At 37.0% G+C, this 20,603-nt stretch overlaps 2 protein-coding genes across 4 annotated transcripts; both read left to right on the top strand.

Moving 5' to 3' along the window:
- The first annotated feature begins 57 nt into the window (after nucleotides 1-57).
- LOC115631608 (nicotinate phosphoribosyltransferase) lies at nucleotides 58-9,527 on the top strand. 3 transcript variants are annotated; one of them, XM_030528409.1, is made up of 12 exons: nucleotides 58-137; nucleotides 1,373-1,659; nucleotides 2,027-2,197; nucleotides 2,258-2,384; nucleotides 2,680-2,763; nucleotides 2,831-2,958; nucleotides 3,948-4,088; nucleotides 5,254-5,425; nucleotides 5,798-6,121; nucleotides 8,034-8,299; nucleotides 8,372-8,781; nucleotides 8,859-9,527. In XM_030528409.1, the coding sequence occupies exons 2-12, from the start codon at nucleotides 1,566-1,568 to the stop codon at nucleotides 8,934-8,936; spliced, it is 1,995 nt and encodes a 664-aa protein (XP_030384269.1). In that variant the 5' UTR covers nucleotides 58-137; nucleotides 1,373-1,565; the 3' UTR covers nucleotides 8,937-9,527. The 3 variants fall into 3 exon arrangements, with proteins under 3 accessions (XP_030384269.1, XP_030384271.1, XP_030384270.1); XM_030528410.1 differs by having other exon boundaries at nucleotides 108-260; XM_030528411.1 differs by lacking the exon at nucleotides 5,798-6,121.
- A 1,634-nt stretch (nucleotides 9,528-11,161) lies between these two features.
- Nucleotides 11,162-12,790, top strand: LOC115631574 (tubulin-specific chaperone C). The gene is made up of 2 exons (XM_030528367.1): nucleotides 11,162-11,296; nucleotides 11,505-12,790. Exon 2 carries the CDS (start codon nucleotides 11,545-11,547, stop codon nucleotides 12,628-12,630), a length of 1,086 nt encoding a protein of 361 aa, XP_030384227.1. The 5' UTR covers nucleotides 11,162-11,296; nucleotides 11,505-11,544; the 3' UTR covers nucleotides 12,631-12,790.
- The last annotated feature ends 7,813 nt before the right edge of the window (nucleotides 12,791-20,603 follow it).

Here is a 20,603-nt window from a genome sequence, read left to right as displayed (position 1 = left end):
AAATTGGCGCCGACGACCTCGCTCGCCTCAATTTAGTCGAGATTCAAACGCTTAGCACATAAGTTTGCACTTTGGCGCTCGGACAAAATCTTCGACAAGTTAAAAGTTGAATCAGTCAGTTAGTTGACAGGCAGTCAGTAAGTCAGTCAGCCACTCAGTCAAGTGGAGTGAAGTTCGGTGTTCAGCTCGGAGCACAACAAAAGTTAATAAATTCAAGTGCCGGGTTATCAACAGCTGCTGACCCAAAATAGCTTGACAACGTAACGATTTGATAAGAAACCAAAAACAAAAGCGGCAAACTCTTAAATTTGATCCAAATAACTGGAAAATTGGGAACGGTTGTAAATTAAAATAAATAAATAAAATAGTGTCATGCTAATTAGCTGAGACAGCTTGGATTTTCTCCTTTTTTTTTTTTGTTGATGAATTTTATTGCATTTACATGCAAAGCAGTTTCGTCAGTGGATGCCATAAAAAATGAAACACTTCATATATAGGGTGTTTAATTAAATATTCACGCACAAATTTGCTTACGTCATCTTCTTCAAAACAATCGACAATATTTATAAGAGCAAGAGAGTTCCGCAAAATATAAAATTATAACTTGTGCTAAATTGCGACTAAAATTTGTTTGATTAATTAAATAATTCCAATGTGCCAAGTCATTATGAAATAAGTGCTGAGCCCAACTAATAATGCTTTTGAATTATTGTTAAAAACCGAAGCTCACAACGTTTAAGTGATCGGAAACTATTGCATAGCTTTGGGAACTCAACAATTATATTATTTTGACTCGTATGGAATAATAGCTTTTCCTTTATTCATACCTAAATAGTTTCCAAACTGCTCAACAAAATTATGTACCTTGTAAAACAAAAATCCGTTAAAAATATGGAGATAAATATGAAAATGCCTTTAATTCAAATTATGTAATACATTTCAAGAACAGTGATATATTTATTTATCCAAATATATGTTTTATAGAAAAACTAATTTTTTTGCAACAATGTAAAAATTATATTTTTCTTATATCATAGGAAAATTAATATATTGAATCATTTGATTGGATTTCATCTTAAACAAAGGAAATATAAATATAACAAAGTAATTCGCTTTCTGCTCTCTTTATGGCTCATAGTTTATGATGAAATATTCTGTTAAATAAAGGATATTTTCATATGTTTAGAACAAAAGTCACAAAGTAATTCGGGTTTTTGTGCTTTTATCGCATTCTTTCGCTAATAGAGCACACGCCGTTTTAAAATAATGACGAACCCCGAACTACAAACAAAAATAAACAAATCATGCAACAACAACATGAACAAATGCAATAACAACAGAAAACATTCATGCGGCCAATTTAATTTTACAGATACGCAAAAAGAGGCGACGACTACAAAGTTCAACGGCACTTGATATCAGAAATAAAAAGTAGGCACGTTGCGCATACGCCGTGTGTGCCCCAGCTGTACGAGTTAATAAAGGCACAAAGCTTGCAACCAGGCCAAAATAGAAGCCAAAACAAAAAGAAAAGAATAACAAAAATAACAACGAAGAGCGAGAACATGAATGACCGTGAAATGAGTTGCAATACGGGCGGCCAGTTTATGGATCGCGGACGCATGAATCAGAATGGAGTGGTCCAGCCTTTGCTCACTGGTAAGTAATCCCATCCTAGCTATGAATTAACATATATATGTATGTATGTCGGCAGACGCAGACGCAGACGTCGTTGACTTTCTGCTGACATTTAAATCACATTCTTGCTTAATCGCCAGCTATTTCGGTGCGTGCATTTTTTTTTTTTTTTTTTTTTTTTTTTTTTGGGTCTTTGCACCTTCACGCTGAGTGCTTGTGTCTCTGAAATGGGGTGCCGATTGCCCATATCTTATCTCTTGCCTTAATTGTTGTTCCATCACAAGTATATTGCTTTAATCATAACACGTATATGACAGTTATTGTATTATTATATTTGCCGTTGGCTGATTTACTCACATATCCTCATTATCTTTGTTTATCATTGCAGATCTGTATCAAATAACAATGGCCTATGCGTACTGGAAGTCGGGAAAAACGGACGATCAGGCCGTATTCGATTTGTTCTTTCGCAGCAATCCTTTTCACGGCGAATTCACTATTTTTGCCGGCCTAGAGGAATGCCTTAAGTTCCTGGATAGTTTCCATTATTCGGACAGCGGTGCGTACATTTGAAAGTGATATTAAGAAATAGTGCAACATTATCTATTCCTATTTGCAGATATTGAATATCTTAGGCAAACGCTGCCCGAGGGCATTGAGAACGAATTCTTTGAGTATTTGGGCAATTTAACAGCGCGCGATGTCACGCTTTATGCCATCGATGAGGGCACGGTGGCGTTTCCACGGTTAGTTAAAACACGTAGTTTTAAGAAACAACAATTAATAAGAAAATGTTGCCACAAAATATGGGAAAAATAGAAAGCAAATTGCGTAAATTTTGTACATATAAGTAATACAATTACAAATCGCTCAAGTAACAAATATATACATGTATGTATATGGAGTATAGAAATATATATGTATATAACAAAAAAGTTGACTCGCGCATGCAATTTTAAAAGTTCCCATTTGTTTTTTGCAGAATATTTTAAATTTCTTTTAAATTGTCTCTCAAATATATATCTTTATCTTCATTTGCAGTGTTCCGATTATCAAGATAGAAGGTCCTCTAATTATAGTGCAATTGTTGGAGACAACGCTGCTCACTTTAGTGAACTATGCCAGGTAAGGCATTATGCTTTAACCTCTCGTCCTACAAATCTCCACTTAGTAACACTTTAATCTTTTTCAGTTTAATGGCGACGAATGCAGCACGTTATCGCATGGTAGCTGGAAAACATGTAAAGCTATTGGAATTTGGATTGCGTCGTGCACAGGGACCCGACGGCGGACTCTCGGCATCAAAGTATTCCTACACAGGTACAAACTTTCACCCTCCTGCCAGCCTGTCAGTTTCGCCCATTTGCAGTGACAACTAAGGTCAACTGTGTCTTTTCTTTGGCATTGCCAAATTGCGAGCTTGCCGCGTTGCATGCGCACGGCTCATTATCAATTAAAAAAGAAGAGAAAGCGCCGTGAACCTATCACCTACGGATATATGTAGTTATAGCTAGACATGGCCTGGTCTGGCTGCTGCTACTGCCTCATTGATTTGACGCCGTGCCAAGCGCGCTCCTACATGTATTTCATATATTATTATTTGTGCAATTCTTGGCTGTTTTTATGATGTGTTTGCATGCAAAGCACGTGTCCGTGTCCGTGTCCGTCTCCGTGTCACTGTCAGTGCGATAAATGTGGGTGGGAGCCGCAGGTAGGTGATTCCCCTGCCTAGTTATACGGTCGGCAGCAAAGTTCAAGAACTCATTTATCAAATGTTGGACTTTTGCTTTGCCTTGCATTGCCTCAACTGTTTTTCTTTTTGTGTTAAACGAAATGCTCCGGAAAGTGGTGCACGCACAGCGCGTCGACACGTTCGCCCACTCAGTGGGTGGTGCTGCTATGTATGGCGATAATGTGTCCATGTATGTGGAGGAGCTCTGATGTGCCTCCGTACCAGTTGGTGCCTGGCACCGGCTTTCAATTGGCGCTCGCACATCGTAACTTTGTTTGGGTGCTTCCGTTTCCGCTTCGCCATCGCCATCGCCATCGGCATCGCTGTAGTCGTCGCCTTTGTCATACTTCTCGCATCACGTCAGAGTGCTAGTAAAAATTTTAGCGTTGAAAGTTTTTAATGCGTTAATTTACGGGTTTTACCCATTTCGAGTTGCCTCCTTAATCGATAGGTTCGCGTGCGCGTGTCTCACGTCCAGCTGCTTTCAAGGCTCTTGCGATTATGCCATTTTTTGATAGACACTTTTGTCGAACAGCTTAATTTCTATAAAATGAACACTTTCCGTTCCATTTTGCAGGCGGCTTTGATGGCACTTCGAATGTTTTGGCAGGCAAGCTCTTCAACATACCCGTAAAGGGCACGCATGCGCATGCCTACATCACCTCGTTCAGCAGTGTGGGCGAGCTTAAGACGCGATTGCTGAAGCACAAGCAGACGGGTGAGTCAAAAAATATACTATGTTCTGTACAAAACTAGCTTTAGGATACTGCTCCTTATAAAAGTAGTTATGATATTAAACTAAACTCGTTAATAGAATTGTGGGCTTGTAATTTATGTTTTCTGCGATTAATAGCAAAAGCAAATGTTCATGTAGACTGAGAACTCAGGGTTAATATCTCACTGTGTCGTGAAGTAGACCACAAATTATGAAGATAAATGAGATACTTGTCGATAATATAAGTTATATTAATGCTATGGGCAGATATTTCAACAATTTGTACAAACTTGTGCTTTTCTGCAATCTTTTAAATAATAAACATGATATACAAATATTAATAACCATAAATGGGAAATATAATGCATTACTTCAGGGATAAGTTTTCTTTTTGAAGCTGAATTTTTCAAAGTTGTTGAGGAAAGTTCCTCTCAAAAAAGCACTAAAATGACAAAATATCTAATATTTATCTAAATAGAACGGATTTTAACATTTTGAAACAAGTAAGATTAGATCAAGCTTTTGACTTGCAGCGTCTGAAGGAAAACTCTGAAAGATATCCGCTATCTTGTTCCAACTATCCCTATCAGAGTTGGATTCGAATTTTAGCTTGATATTCATTGATTAGATAATTTAATAGTCAATTGCTATAAGTACTATTCTCATATCCATATTTTAATCTAAAAAAAATTAAAGAAATAAATCAATCGGGCTAAGAATTGTGCTAATTATTTTCCATAATAAAAGTAATTTTTGAACTTGGTGAAAAATGTTTACCATTCAATTACATATTAATAAGTAATTAGATTATTTATTTATTTCAAATTTCAATTTTTTAAGAAAATACAGTTTATTTACTTAATTTGTTGACGATTCATGTGCATACTATATTATTGGAATATATTTGCTATAACAGAAGATTTATTTAGATATTTATGTTATATTAAAACTGCTGTACCATATAAGCCAGGTCTGATCTATTTAATATAATTAATTAAATTAATTAGATATGCGAGTATATAGGCCATAACTCATGTGATATTTATAGATCTATACCATATAAGCTAGGCCTGATCTATTTATATTAGGTATGAGAGTATATAAGCCATAATTCATATAAAATATGGGAAGTATTTATAGGCATCCACACACTTTATTATTGTTACAGGCATTACTGAGGATCTGCTGGAGCATGCCATACGCCATCGTCAACTGTTGTCCCATCTACTGGACGTTTCGACGGAGGAGTCTAGCGAGGGAGAATTAGCGGCCATGGTCTCGTATGCAATTGCCTTTCCGGATGGGTTCATGGCGCTTGTCGACACGTACGATGTTAAGAGGTATTTCGCTTTTAGGCAGATTCTCTCGGAACAGTTTTGGTTTTGAGTTTGAATTGATTTACAGTTCGATTTTTCGTTCTCATTACCTTGTTCTTGTGTTGGGTTCGTTGTTCAGTTTTGTGATTTATGTAACTCTCTTATCCTAAGTATTTCGCGTATTGACAGAGTGCACTCTTGCGTAACCCAGTAATGAAAGCAGCTACAGTACCCTGAACGTTTGTATCTCGTTTGGACAACTTCCAGATCCCCTTCCCGCCTATTGTTTATGTGTGTGTGTGTGTGTGTCTGTCGCTGTGTTATTTTTTCAGTTTTAAGATTTTTTCGCTTTGTTCCGTTTAATTTTCGAGCTAATAACGAAAGTATTTCCTACAGCCGAGAAACATTAGAAGTCACACAAGACCCAACCGTACAAACTGAAACCAAATCAAGACAAATTCAAACAAATGCCACGCCCACAAATGGCTACAAACTGCCCAACGGCACTAAAGTGACAAGCAATGGAAAGAAATCAAATGGTCTAGTAGACCCCATCAGCACAGGGAATGGCCACTGCCCGCAGGCATCTGTGAGTCAAGCCCCAATGCCTGCGTCTATAACAACAGATACGACCCCACAAACAACAGCTACAAACAGCAAGACAAGCACCTCGTCCAAAGGGACAGCGTACCTACCAAAATATGTCGAGAAGTCATTCAGGTAAATGTCATGTAAAACAAGAAAGTAAAGAGGGAATAATACTACATACATACTTATGTACATACTGGACCCATTTACTTCAAATCGAGCTCTGATTCACAACATTTTCGATATCATTCATTCATTCTGAAATTAAAATATGTGTTCTTCTTTCGATCGCCTACTAATCCACTGCGATATTTTTAATGTCCTTTGTTTTCAAATATTTGGGTTTGCATGTCACCGCATACTAGTCATACGAATCATGAGTTATAGCGACCTCGAGAACCTCAACTCATGCTCATTTGGTTTTGTGCCCGCTTTGTGATGTTCTATCAAAATTTATTCTCCTAAATTTAAACAACTAATGTATATATGTTCTTATATTGTGGGTATTCCTGCAAAATCGTTAACTGCTATGCCTGCTCAATCAATTAATGAAGAATCTTTAAAACGGCTTACGATCTTGCAGAAATATCTTCAATGCATATAAAATTATATAATTCGTATCGTTATTGTTATTGGTCAAGAACCCAGGCATCGGTGCCCAAAACTATGCTACCAGGTGATGTGCTTTAAAAATGTAATATTCTACATTATGTTTGTTTTATTTTTATTTATTATTGGGTGGATTTTGGGCGTCAACATTGAAATCTCATCTTTACTAACAAATCGCTTAATGATTTGAAGCTTGCTCAATCATCTCATATATTATTGGTTACCAATTTTAAAATTAGAGCCGAAAAAACTTTCGATAGCATTATTGATAGCATAAATAGGTTGTCTAACTCCAAATTAATTACTAATAGTATTCAAATTTAATGCCATCGGTAGTTTCGTCAGCTTTATTGTGAATTTGTGTTTATTTTTTATTTGTATTAACAATTTTATTTTTCGCTTTCGTCGTGAATGTGAATGAAACAAAACATTTATAATAACAAATCAGAAACAATCGGAAACTTCAAACCATAACAAATAAACCAAATAAAGAAAAAGAAATTCCCATCTAACATTATAAAAATGACTTCCCGGCACTATTTTGGCAGAGGTATGTAAAACACACGTCTTCAAAACAATATACATATACATACAAACAAAAAACACAAATGAACCTGTTTTTTTTTAAACATGCATCTAACTTACAACAACAACAACAGCAGCAACTACCACATTAAACGTTATGACAACAAATAAAAAGCGAGTACCATAAATTCAAATCACATTGAATCGCCATAATACTCATGAATTCTGGACCTAAACGTTACGTTTCCTATTTTCCAAATGTCTGCGTCTTGACTAATTTAAAAAGTGGCCATAATTTCTCTTATATTTCTTAAATGTTTGTGCTTACGTCCAATTATTTTCAATTAAATTGCACATCTATTTCCAATTCCCTCCATATAAGGTACAAAATAATTACATTATCTGACCTTGGTTCATTAATTTATTTATTCTCGTATACTCGTACATACATACATAGCCGTATATTTTCGTATGATATTTGTAACGTTATTTGATTTTGTACTTGTATTTGTAAATAGTTTAAACAAAGCGTCCGAGAGAGCACACTGCATGGCTTTGGTAATTGAAGCTTCATTCCTATATCTCCGAACGCTAAGCCTATGCTCCCGCTCAGCTCCCAAGGGACTTACATAAACTACTTTACTGTAGACACCTTTCTTAAATTTAGTAAAGCACTTGATAAACTGGTGCATTCAGATTGCAACTTAATCGGCACTAGCTGAGCACCCAAGGCTTTACCAGCGCTAGTCACGCCCACTTACCCAGCCACAACCAGCCCTTCCCCTTGCGCTTTGACCTTTAATGGCACGACTTGAAAACCCAAATCCAGCAGCATTTTATGATCTTCACACTCTTTAACGCACCCACACTTTGCTCTGCTCTCGTCCATTCTCCCTTTGCCAACCCTCAGGAGCGGGCTGCTCAACTTTAGCGCAGTGGCCCTGGCGCTCAATGATCTGGGTTATTATGCTTTGGGCATTCGCATTGACTCTGGAGATTTGGCCTACTTGTCGTGTCTGGCTCGGGAGACCTTCGAGAAGGTGGCTGAGCGCTTCAAGGTTCCATGGTTCAATAAACTGACCATTGTGGCATCCAATGATATCAACGAGGACACCATACTTAGTCTGAATGAGCAGGGACACAAAATCGACTGTTTCGGCATTGGAACGCATTTGGGTAAGTCGGATGCCGGATGCCGGATGCTTCAGTAAATTCGTAAATTATATTATATCATCTTTATTTTTCCAGTCACCTGTCAGCGCCAGCCCGCCTTGGGTTGTGTCTATAAGCTGGTGGAGATAAATGGCCAGGCACGCATTAAACTGAGTCAGGATGTGGAAAAGGTTACCATGCCGGGCAATAAGAATGCATATCGTCTATATAGTGCCGATGGTCATGCTCTAATCGATCTGCTGCAAAAGGTTTCGGAGCCACCACCGGCTGTGGGACAGAAAGTGCTATGCAGGCACCCCTTCCAGGAGTCAAAGCGCGCCTACGTCATTCCCTCGCATGTTGAGTCCCTCTATAAGGTGTACTGGAAATCCGGCAAAATATGCCAACAGCTGCCCACACTCGAGCAGGTACGCGAGAAGGTGCAAATCTCGCTAAAAACACTGAGGAACGATCACAAGCGTACGCTGAATCCAACGCCGTATAAGGTGGGAACATTTAACATTAATCTAAAACACGATTTATGGGTATATTAATAAACGTATGCTCTAAATTTCTTCTCCAGGTTGCCGTCAGCGATAATTTGTATAATTTCATTCACGATCTGTGGCTGCAGAATGCACCGATTGGGGAGCTCTCATGATCTATATAAGAAGCCAAAGTCGAAAGCATTCGACTTTGCAGCAATATTCCGAAAATAGTACGCAAGTGAAGTTGAAGTCTTGTCCATTGATCCATTGGTTTCTCGTTGGTGCGCAGTGGCACACGATTTTAATCATTTGCTGGTCATATGCATTATAATTTTGGTACTGGTGCAGATACTTGCATAAACATATATACATACGAGTATATGTACATATGTATGTAGCGTAGACTAAGATGATTAGATTCTCCAAGGCGAGCAGCGCAATAATATTCTACAAAACACACACATACACTCGAAACGTATTGCACGCCCATAAACAATGATAAATAGCCAACTATTAAGCGAAATCTATACCATAGATATACATACATTCATAGTTATACATTTTTAATGCTAGTTTAAAACGCACATCGTATTCAGGAATGTGTTACGTGCCTTAACAAACAAAGAAACGCAAATAACTTCACAAATATGGAAACTACAACCAAAAAAGTTAAAGAGGAAATCAATTTGTATTTAATAATTTTAGCAATTAAGTGTTGAAAGTTGCTAAAGAAAAACAAAGAAACATACAAAGGATTAGATGAAGTATGTATGCATTTTATTCTGTCTATTGCATATTAAGCACACAATCAAGCACACTTGAATATATCTTTATACTATATCTTATGTTATGTATAACCATTTAAATAATTGTAAATATGTTCTATCTTTTATTGTAAGCCGACACAAGCAATCCACTATACTGACCGCTTTATTAACAAGAGAGAACGCTACAGTCGAGCAAGCCCGACAGTGTAATACCCTGTACCCAGGTAAACTTCCGCCACTGAGTTATATGCGCCCAAAGCAGCAAAAAGAGGAAGAAGAAGAGCGAACTTGTTGCTGCAGTTTGGGGGGGTTGTACTGGCGAGAATTTGTTTCGCTAATAACTTTTCTTAGAATTGACCGAATAGAATAAAAAATTGAACAACAGTAGACAATTATATAGAAATTATGTGTGCAAAGTTTGGTTTAGGTAGCATTTGAAATGTGGACGCTATTGACGAAATTCTGTAGCGGGGGAAGGGGGGAAAAATTCAAAAAAATAAAATAAACTCGTCCTTTCTCGGACCTAGGAGAATCTGGATGCCAACTTTGGTTATTCTAGCTTTTATAGTTTCTGAGATCCTCGCGTTCATCCAGACGGACAGACGGACAGACGGACGGACGGACGGACATGTCTAGATCGATTTCTCTCGTCATGCTGATTCAGAATATATATACTTTATGGGGTCGGAGATGCTTCCTTCTGTATGTTACATACTTTGCACAAACCTAATATACCCTTTTTACCCTACGGGTACAGGGTATAAAAATATGTCTATAAGTTTTCTGCATTGTTTTTATTTGAATGAGGGGCGCTCTTGTTCTGAATGAAAGTTGTTTCTAAACATAATCTTCAAAAATATTCTTCAAAGCATTACGCAATCGTATTTATATGGAGTCCAGTCGCCCCTAGAGCTAATAGGCGCTTGGCATCTGCGAAGCATGCTTTTCGGCAAAGAAGTTGGCCCAACGAATAAATTGGCAAACTCGGCCTTTTTTAATCAAGTCTGCTCTCTCACTAAGATCATTTACATTACTCAACTTCGGATTGTGAAAAAGGCATAAATTTCGAATTGAATTCTAGTTCTTATGTGCGACAGTAACGCTCTTAATACAATGTACGGAAATTATTTCAGAAAATCCCTCAATTTATAAAAATAGGAAACTAAGCTAAGTTGATATTGACAATATTTTGTATCGTATTATAATCCTCACAATGCTATTTATAAACTATAAAGGATAAGAAAAAATTCCTTGAAAATACATATGCCCAATATTAGCTTTTCATCTTTTCAGTTTTCCTATGGTCATAAACGTTTTATGTCTCTTTCAAACGCTCACTTCTGAACAAAACTCACCGACTTTTTACCACATTTTGCAGCTGTAATTTGTAATTTTTGAACTTTTGCATAAGAACAGAGGAACACAGTCAAAATGCTTAGCAAATTTATTCATTTATTGCAAAACACCTGTTAATATGGTGTACACTGTCTTATTAAACATACTGTATTCTTCTTCTTCCTATGACAGTTAGCTGTTTTAAAGTGCTACCAGTCTCGACACATAAGTGCTACCAACTTCTAGCAGACAGTTTTATGAGCTGCCCATTGACTTTATTGCCTGATCTGGCAGCGCTGCGAGCTAAGCCAACAAAATTTGTTGAAATTGGAGGAGCATTTTAGAAAATTCGATAAGTAAGAAGAACTGGTGTAGTTTGGATTGTCGTTGTTAATTACAGCAGCAGCTGCTGCCATTAACTATAAGTTAAGGTAAGTAGACTTTAAAGTGTGCCCTTTGTTGTAACAGCCGCAATGTCCCGTTACTGGGTCCAGTGGAACAACACTTTGTTTACAATGACGCAGCTGCGCCCGCACGAGGGCGTTGTTTGTGGCTCAGACACTATTGGCCATATGAATTGTTAGACGTCATAATTAATGTGAAATCAATTGATTTTTCCCAATTTATTCAACATTTTAGACGGGCATTTCATAAAAAGACACATAAAATTAACTTCTCAATGGAAAACTCCAAGCTAAGTGAAGACACCGTGGATGTGGGAATTCGGCAAGATGCAGGTGTACGCAAGGATCATCTGTTGCTGGAAAAGCTGAATAAACGCAACAAAGAGCGTCAAAACTATTTGGATGTAAAACTGGAGCAGCGCAGCAAGGAGTGCGCCCAAGACGAGGGCGTAGATTATTTTGCGCAGTCATTTAGACAGCGCGCCTTCGACATAGAGCAGCGCATCAAGAACATTCAGTTGAATAGTGGCGATGCTCCGCCACCCGATCTCAGCAAGCACTTTGCTAACATAACATTGGAGATACAGGAACTGCAGCGTTATTTGACCGCCTCAACAATGTTTCTCACGGACTTCAAGATCAAATCCTGCCAAAATATTGTCAATACACTGACCAGCAGCAGCGAAGAAGTGCGTCACCGTCTCATGCCAAAGAAAAAGTTTGGCTTTAGCAGCAAGAAGGTGACCCAGAAGCCGAAACTTGTCGTTGCTGCTGACAAATTGGATGCGGCTGAGCGAACGCAGGCCAAAATGGACGCTTTCAGCTGGACTATATCTAATCAGAGTAATGCGCATATTGTGCTTAGTGGCGAGGAGGTCAATGGTCAGGATATAACCATTTCCAATTTACGCAATTGTCTGGTTGAGCTGCAGGGTCACGCGGGATCTGTACAGGTCACCAAAGCAAGTAATTGCACGTTTCTCTGTGGGCCTGTGTCTCGTTCCTTTTTTGCTGAGCATCTGGAACTGTGCACAGTGGCCATTGCTTGCCAACAGTTACGTCTGCATTCCTCACTTCAAACGCGTATTTATTTGCATGTCACCTGCCGCGCCATTATTGAGGACTGCCGGCAGATTGAAATTGCCGAATATAATTATGATTATGGGGAATTGGAGGCGGATTATGCGCGTGCTGGTCTAGACAAGGCACAAAACAATTACACAGATGTCGCCGACTTCAATTGGCTTTCACCTGATGTACACTCACCGAACTGGACGCTGCTCAAGGATCATGCGGCACCCAATTGGAGTGCAGTCAGGCGTGATTTTGATAGTGGCAAGCAGGCAGCGGCTCTCATCTAGTGTTGGTGGCGCAGGCGGCTTCTGTTGACGCTGTTCTTGTGTGCTCTCGTCCTGAGTTTGCTGCTTCAACAGTTGCTGCTTAGCAAGTAATATTTTTCATACTCGTATATTTATTTATGTATACTTACGCGTAATATAGCCAGAGGCAATAAATAATCAAGTTGATTGTGCATACTAATTTTAGCTGGGCGGCATTTTTTTTATTTATTTGTTATTGTTATGTGGTTCGGCTTCTCCATTGACTCATCATTATGATGTGTAGGAGTCTTCGTTGGCATCATCATCACCATGGTGGACAGCCGAAGCCCAAAAGTTGTCTGCCCCAATTTGGCATGTCTATTTTGATGGCATAATCAGTGACTTGCCAAAATGGCTGTCACACAAATTACGTTTGTAGGATTGGGCGCCTCATACAAGTTTCATGTGGCCAGCCTCGAGCATGCAATGGAAGTCGTCTCCCATCCTTGTTCCAGTCGTCATCAACGTTGTAGCTGTCAAAATAATTAACGAATTCATGTTACATGACGACTTGCCGGAATTCTAGTGTGGTTTAAGTCCCTTTGCCTTCCCCGGCTCTGTGGGTGGTGACATGGAAACATACACTAGTTAGCAAACATATTCCGACATATCAAACAGACAGCTTTACGAGCAATTTTACATTTTAATAAAGTTTAGTTAGTGCTAAAGAAGTGGGGAGGGAAATATAAAAGGCAGTTGGCGAAAGGAGATAGAATTCCAGAGGAAACCGTTTGGAAAGTTAGTCTTTATCGGTCAATTACGTAGAATTGGACTGTGCGTGAATGCATTCTTGATTATGAAGTAAAAAAAGTACCGTGAAGATCTGAAATATAAAAGGAAGTTGTCAAAAGGAGATAGAATTCCGGAGGAAACCGTTCTGAAAGTTTGCCCGTATATGCCAAATCCGTAGAGCTTCGAATTGGACGCGTAATTTTCGTGGATATTAAAAAAGTATGGTTCTAAAACCAATTGTTGAAATAATAAACGATGTCCTTAGAACCCAAAACCGTTTTCTGAGCTGACCTAAAATATTAAACATGCATTAGTTCATTGAAATGGTAGTCATATAAGTGGTTATGTAAGTATTTCGAAAAACCATTGTTTTTGTATTTATTAAACTGCCTTAATATTTATAACAAATGAATATCTTTACAAAATGATTCTTATTTGAAGAACATTTTATTTTAACTTTTTGATGAATTTCTGAAGAGCTAAATCAAGAGAATTTGGAAATTAAGAAAATGTATTGTCTTTCTTTTAGATTTTTGCTTAATGGCGGATATTGCTAGTTAATAGGACCACGAAAATAATGGCACTTACCAAGTTACAGACAGTATATTGATCAATTTGAAGAGCTGTGTCTTGTTTGCGTGTTTGTTCGTACACATGTATGAAATTGTAGGCTCTTCAAACAGCAAATTGTGTCGGCTAAGCAGATCAAGTTATTTTTAATTTACGATGTCTATATTATGACAAAGATATGAATATAGATCGATCGGTCAAATATAAGTGATAACTGTTTGCTTAATAAAACTACATATATATCCACGAATCTGAGTTTTATTGGCCAACAATTAATATACATATAGTATAAACCAAATGGAAGACAAGAAAACTGATATTTCAAGTCAAAATACTTTCGTCGACTACTGTAGATAGGAGAGAACTGCTTATGTATGTATTATTAGCGAGGTAATTGAACTGAAAATTACTCTACACAAATACAAATGTGCTGCTGACCATGTGTTTGTGTGTTTGAGGAGTAAATATGAAAGGTTTGTTATGGGGGTGGGTGGGGGGTGGGGGGGTAGGTAACGGTGATTATGTAATGAGCTGTCAGAGCGGTACAACAGCTAACACTATTAAACAGCTGTATACCTTGCGGCTTTTGTGGGCGCCAAAGACGCATGCCTCCAGCTGAGCAAACTCATGAGATGACCGCATAATAGAAGAAAAAGCAATGGCTGAATACATACTTATACATACATACATATGTACATATAATATAGCTGATAAAGAAGAGAGGCAATAGCGTGTACAGAGCAGGGTAATTGTTGTCGTTGTGCTGTTTCAGGTCGTCTTCAGTTCAGGCAACAAAAGGTAAACAGTTTAGTTGGCAAGTGTTGCGCTGAAGCTTTGTGGTTGCGGCTACTAAAACAAAGGGCAAGATAGCCAGAACAACAGTATCAGCAGCAACAACAAGAAGCAGTCCTTTTACAATTTGAAACCGTCAATTAAATGAAAGAAAGGATTTGCATGTTGCTGCTGTATAGAGCTTTGCTACCCAGATTGTTGGCTAATGTTTCCAGAGCAACCAGCCCCCAGCAGCTCCAACCAGAGTAGCAGAAATAATAAGCGAGCCACAATGAAACGATTCTGCCTTCTGCCGTCTTGTTGCATGTGCACGACAATTGAATACAATGCCAAAACATTACACCAAGTTTTAGTGAAAATTGTACCTTATCAGCATTTTAAAGACTGCCCTTAAAGGCTGAAGTAATTCAAATAATGGTTCCAAATATTCAAACCTTTTGGTAAGGCTGTTTAACCGTTTGACTTGCCCCTCTCTTAAGACTTAAAATATATAATATATAAAAGGTATATTATTATTTTTATCATCTTTTTTGTTGTTTAATTTAACTTTAAAGCTAAGAAAGCCAAATCAATAACACAATAAAATATTTGAAAAGGCTTTTAATAAGTGGGGAAAATGCAGGCTAATATTAGAGACTGATTGATAATTGACTCAAAGATTATTGCTCTATCATATATTATTAATTATTATTAATTATGTTGACGAACTTTTCCATTTGGAATTGAACTTTAATCTTCACTATCATAAACAAGGCAAATATCGGTACGAAATATAATATAATAATGTATATAATATTTATTTATAATAATTATGCAACGTATTTGTGTGTATAGTTTAAACAACAATAACAATTGCAGCTATCACGTTGAAGCGTGATGTGTTAATTCCATGAACTACGAAAGTTATAGAAGTTCCCTAATGACCCCCATAGTCGGTTGCTTATACTTGTTCTGATACTGTCCCAGTTACTTCCATTTATACAGATTAACTACTTTTTAAACTTTGTTTAGGATAAATTATAAGAAAAAAGGTACTTAAGTATTGTTAAATCTTATTTGCATTGCATATTATTTAGGTATCTTAATTAAATGTTAGTTTGTTTTTATTGAGAAAGTCTATTTTTAAATTATTATTTAACTTATCTTTGTCTGTTTTTCTTTTTGTTATGTCTAATATCGTCTCTGAATCGTCTCTGTGCTGGGAACTGGGGAATACAAGTAGATGGCTAGTTGCCAAAAAAAATTCCCCCCTCGGGTCGGATTCGTTGTTAGATATTATTGTAGTTTTTAAAAGCTTTTATATTATACTCTACTATAGTATACTGATTTTTTACATCGACAGCTTTGTTCTTTGATAAAAAAAATATATATATAAAAACAAGGACTATTAGCATTCTTATCATTTTTTGACGATGATTACCTCTTTAACAAGTTGCAAATATGTATACGAGAACATACTATCTCAAAAGGATCATTAATATTTTGATATGATTGATATTTTTCTCGTCAATGTTTCATACACACATACATTTATTATTATTTATCTTTTTGCTAAATGTCTGCTGTTTTGATTTCCGATTTCACTCGATATTCCTGCAGGTGATGCAGTTCGTAACCTTAAGGTCCATTTACAAATATGGCCTAGAGTATAAGTGTTTCTAAATGAATAGTTTATTGCTTAACGTGTCCAGGATTGCAGGCAAACGTGTCGAAATTCGTTTCACATTAAAATACAAAATGAAATTAAATGGAAATTCTGTTGCATCTTAATTTTCATACTTAACGCCTTCGACAATGCCAAAGGCAGGAAACATTAGCAGCAACAATAACAACAGCACACATACGCAACCAACAACAATACATAGACTACAACATAAATAATATACTATACATTTGCAGTGTCTCATTTGCTTTACGTCCATTATGGGTGTGGCTCTTTCGTCAGTGTATGTGTGGGTTTGTGTTTGTGTCTTAGGCAGTATACAACTATGCAGTGCATCCTTGTGCAAGGCTTAGCATTTTCAAAATAATCAACTGATGTGTTGGCCTAGATATGTATTTGTATGTTTGTGCTGTTAAATATGCATAATGATACGGTGAGCATTGATTAATTAAAAGCCCTTTGGTTCTTTGGCAACTAGGGTTTTGAGATAGTTCTTCAATCAAAAATACTAATTTTAAATTATTCGTAAAGCACTTAAACGAATTTAATTCCTCGTTTGCTGGACACACCTGCCAGAATATTTCATATTTATTTCATTCTCATGCTGAAACTCCGGAAAGTTTTGGTATTGTTTGATCATCCAATTGGCTGTAGGTTAGCACAGAGTTTGGCTTACTATATTGAGGAATGTGCCAATAGGTTGCTGATGACTAAAAGAAATTAATTAGGAAGTGTTTATTGTATTAAGTTTTTAAAAAGTTAATGTTAATAAATAAATGTGTATTGAAATCATGAGGTATATCAAGATCAAGATCGTTGTCGATATCTTGTTATTGTTTTTTCCCAGAAGGGTGAAGCAACATTTCCTAAAAAAGAATTGACATCCTCTAATGAAGAATACGAAGACGGCTTTTTAAGGGAAGCAGATTTGTTTTGTAGACACATTAGAGGAGATAACCGAGATAGTTGAGTATATAAGTTAAGGGCAATGCTGTTGACATCATTCCATCTACATCTGAGGTCTTACGTAGCAATAAGTCGTATTTTAAAGAAATGTGAGACATTAAAATCACAAATAAAGCAACGGGTTACGTTCTACCATCTCCATTAACCTTTTAGGACTAACTTTAGGCAGTCGTTTTCTTTATCAAAATACTTCCAACCTTTCCAATATCACAATCGAAAGCACAAATTTAAATTGTTCATTGAAAATATACCAGTTTCAAAAAAGAAAGCATGCAGACGCGAAATATAAATTTTTCTATCAAAGGGTAAAATATACACCTAATTCTGTTTTTACACGGTAGATTGGTTCCAGAAAAAGTCGTGTAAAAAAATACATTGATCATTCGCAAAAATAGGTGATTGGTTCCTTATATCTAAAACCTATGGATTTCCTAACCTAATGGTTTCTAGCTGTTTGTCTGGTTTTATTTATTTATTTATTGTCTTATTTTGAATCGTGCTAAATGGAATAAATTTGTGTAACTATATATACATTTTTTAATTTTCGAACCGTGTTAAATCAAAATCATGTAAAAAAGACCGTATTGTATCAGAAATTTAGATACCTAAAGATATCTTAGGTAACTCAGTTTTTTTTACGGTCGAATTCAGTCCATTTTGTTCACATTCTAGTTCAATATTCAGCTCATATCTCAAGCAATAATTTACTTTACTCTCTTTTTAAATCAATCGCACATTGGATTTTTAGGCATGTAGTTCACATCACTTTCTTCTATATATATATATATATTTAAGGGCATATATTTCAGTGGTAATTCCAATCTTGTTTCCAGCTTCACAATTTAAAGATTTTACTTAAAATAAATTCCTTCATTCAAGCTGATTTAACAATTTTGAAGTTAAATACTGGCACTCCAGAAATTTCATTTCAGTCTATTATCCATGTCAATAATTCAGTTTACTTTTCAATCCATTAGAATTAGCAATTGCAATTACAGCCATATATATATTACCCAGGCAATACTGGCAATACTATAAATCTATTCACAGTTTAAGCTTTTTAGAGACTGCATTCACTCCACAAAAATTGTCAAAGTTATCATAAAATTTAATATTTATGCTACCTAGAATAGATCTTAAATAAAGGATTAAAGAGCGAAAAAAAACATTACTGAACTCGTTTTAATTGTTCACTTTTTGGAAAACAAAATCTGCATATTTTCAGATTTCACCATTCCAGTCTGTTCTACATTTCGTATGCCAGTTTATATTCAAGTCACCTTTACAGACCATTCCATTTCTTATTTTAAGTCAAAATTCAGTTAGATTTTCAGTGAATATTCCATGCCACTAGCCGGTTCGCATTCCAGTCGACATCCTAGCAGGGCTGGGGACAATTTTCGAGCTAATAAGCTAATAAGCAGCAACAAAGCATTGCAATTACACGGACCAGCTGATCGCATTTCGTAGTCAACGACAATGTCAGGCTCATGAGCAATTTGGGGCGTATGTTTAGGCGCTGACAATGACAGCCAGCAACGCAATTAGGCCTTCAAGTAACGCTACGCCACGCCACGCCACGCCACGCTACACCATGTCCATGAAATATGGTCGAATCCGAGCGGATTCCGAGGCTTGGTACGACTGGCGGGCAAAATGCGTGTCAAGCAACGAAAAGTGGCGGCACATTTCGCTTGCATTTTCATCAGCTGGACGAGCGCGGAGCTCACTATTTTCGCAGTTGATTGCGGGTATACGATTATATGGGGAACACACAGGACCACAAACAATTCCAAAAAATGGTTGCCTGCTTTGAGGCGAGAATTGTTGCTTTTGGTTGACTGGCGGCCGCCTAATTTCACTTCAAATTCCAAATTGGCGTTGATAAACTATCAAATTTAATTGCTTTAGCACTTTGGCTCATTGCCGTTCAAATTGTTTGTTGTTGGTCAACACACACACACACACACATACACGAATGCATACACATTTGCATGGATCACAATTAGTTTTCTCATTATCGCAGATAATATTCGCTACATTTACGATAAGCAAAAGCTCATGTCCGGCCACTTGCATGCACACATACACATAGCATATATATGTACATGTGTATGTACATGAATATGGCCATTTGTATAGATGACGCTGTACGTACATATGTGTGCGTGGGCGGGTGGATGGTTAAGGTGGGTTGGCAATTACACTTACACACACACACACAAATTCTAAATTATTTGGTTAAGCATTGATGCTTTCAATTACACCACACGATATAGCAGAACCGGTCGCGTTGCCACAATTTCTATCTCTGCCTCTTCGTATGTCTCTGTCTGGGCTGTGGCACATGCTATTATTAATTTATGCATGGCTCTAATGACAACATGCCTGGTGTTTCAAGTGGAACCAGAACAAATTGTACGCAGACTGACTTATCAACAGTTTATGAACAGCCTGCAACTCCTCGAAGTGCATAATCGATTCTATTTACTTGACATGCGGACATGCGGGCTGTGTCCTGAGCGACTGATGACATACTAGTACTTGAGATAGAGAAAGTAAATGCATTGGTTAGCATCTCTGATACCTCAAGTAATTTGAGGTTTCGACTATGAACAATACCACCCAGAGGTAGTGACTCCACTGTGACGACAGAATTTGTCAGTAGGTTCATGCCTTTTTAAAGTGGTGGTAGTCTGGCTTCGAAGCCAACCACCCAGGCGATTGAAAGCAACCGATGAGAAGGTGAGTAAATAGGTAACATAGTCGATCTAAACATTGCTAATCCTAGACTTAGTTCTCTCTTTCCTAATACAAATAAATATTTAAAACTATTAAGCTGGGCGAAAAAATGAAAATAAACTAAAAAGTTTTTTTTTTTTAAATTATACTGTTACATTTATAACTTAAATTAAACTTATAGTTAAATACAACTTAAACTAGGTGTTTAGTCTTAATTACTATTTAACATTTATAATTTATATAAATCTGTTGGGAAGGTCAACAGGGTGTGACCTCTTCAGCCCCCTTCTCACTATTCTTCTTCCTTTTCTTCGCCGTTTCAGCAGGCGCCTTGAAAAAATGTATAGACAGAATCGTTTGGTTTCACTTTTCTGTACAAGAAGTATTCAGTTTTACATTTTTTTTTTACATATTGTTTTTCTCTTAAGTTTTGCCTCGAAGTTATGTAATGTTGTTTTGTTTGTGGTTAAATTTGTTGGGCTTATCTTTT

The sequence above is a fragment of the Scaptodrosophila lebanonensis genome, unplaced genomic scaffold (genome assembly GCF_003285725.1).
Source record: "Scaptodrosophila lebanonensis strain 11010-0011.00,11010-0021.00 unplaced genomic scaffold, SlebRS2 tig00001412-arrow-pilon, whole genome shotgun sequence".
Taxonomy (NCBI): domain Eukaryota; kingdom Metazoa; phylum Arthropoda; class Insecta; order Diptera; family Drosophilidae; genus Scaptodrosophila; species Scaptodrosophila lebanonensis.
This window is presented reverse-complemented; position numbering and strand designations above follow the sequence as displayed.

Excerpts from the sequence above, each read along its gene's own strand:
- LOC115631608 (XM_030528409.1), top strand. The coding sequence starts at position 1,566 with ATGAATGACCGTGAAATGAGTTGCAATACGGGCGGCCAGTTTATGGAT. Across the intron at positions 2,385-2,679 it reads GGCACGGTGGCGTTTCCACG|TGTTCCGATTATCAAGATAG; the intron begins GTTAGTTAAAAC and ends CTTCATTTGCAG. Across the intron at positions 8,300-8,371 it reads CGGCATTGGAACGCATTTGG|TCACCTGTCAGCGCCAGCCC; the intron begins GTAAGTCGGATG and ends TTATTTTTCCAG.
- LOC115631574 (XM_030528367.1), top strand. The coding sequence starts at position 11,545 with ATGGAAAACTCCAAGCTAAGTGAAGACACCGTGGATGTGGGAATTCGG.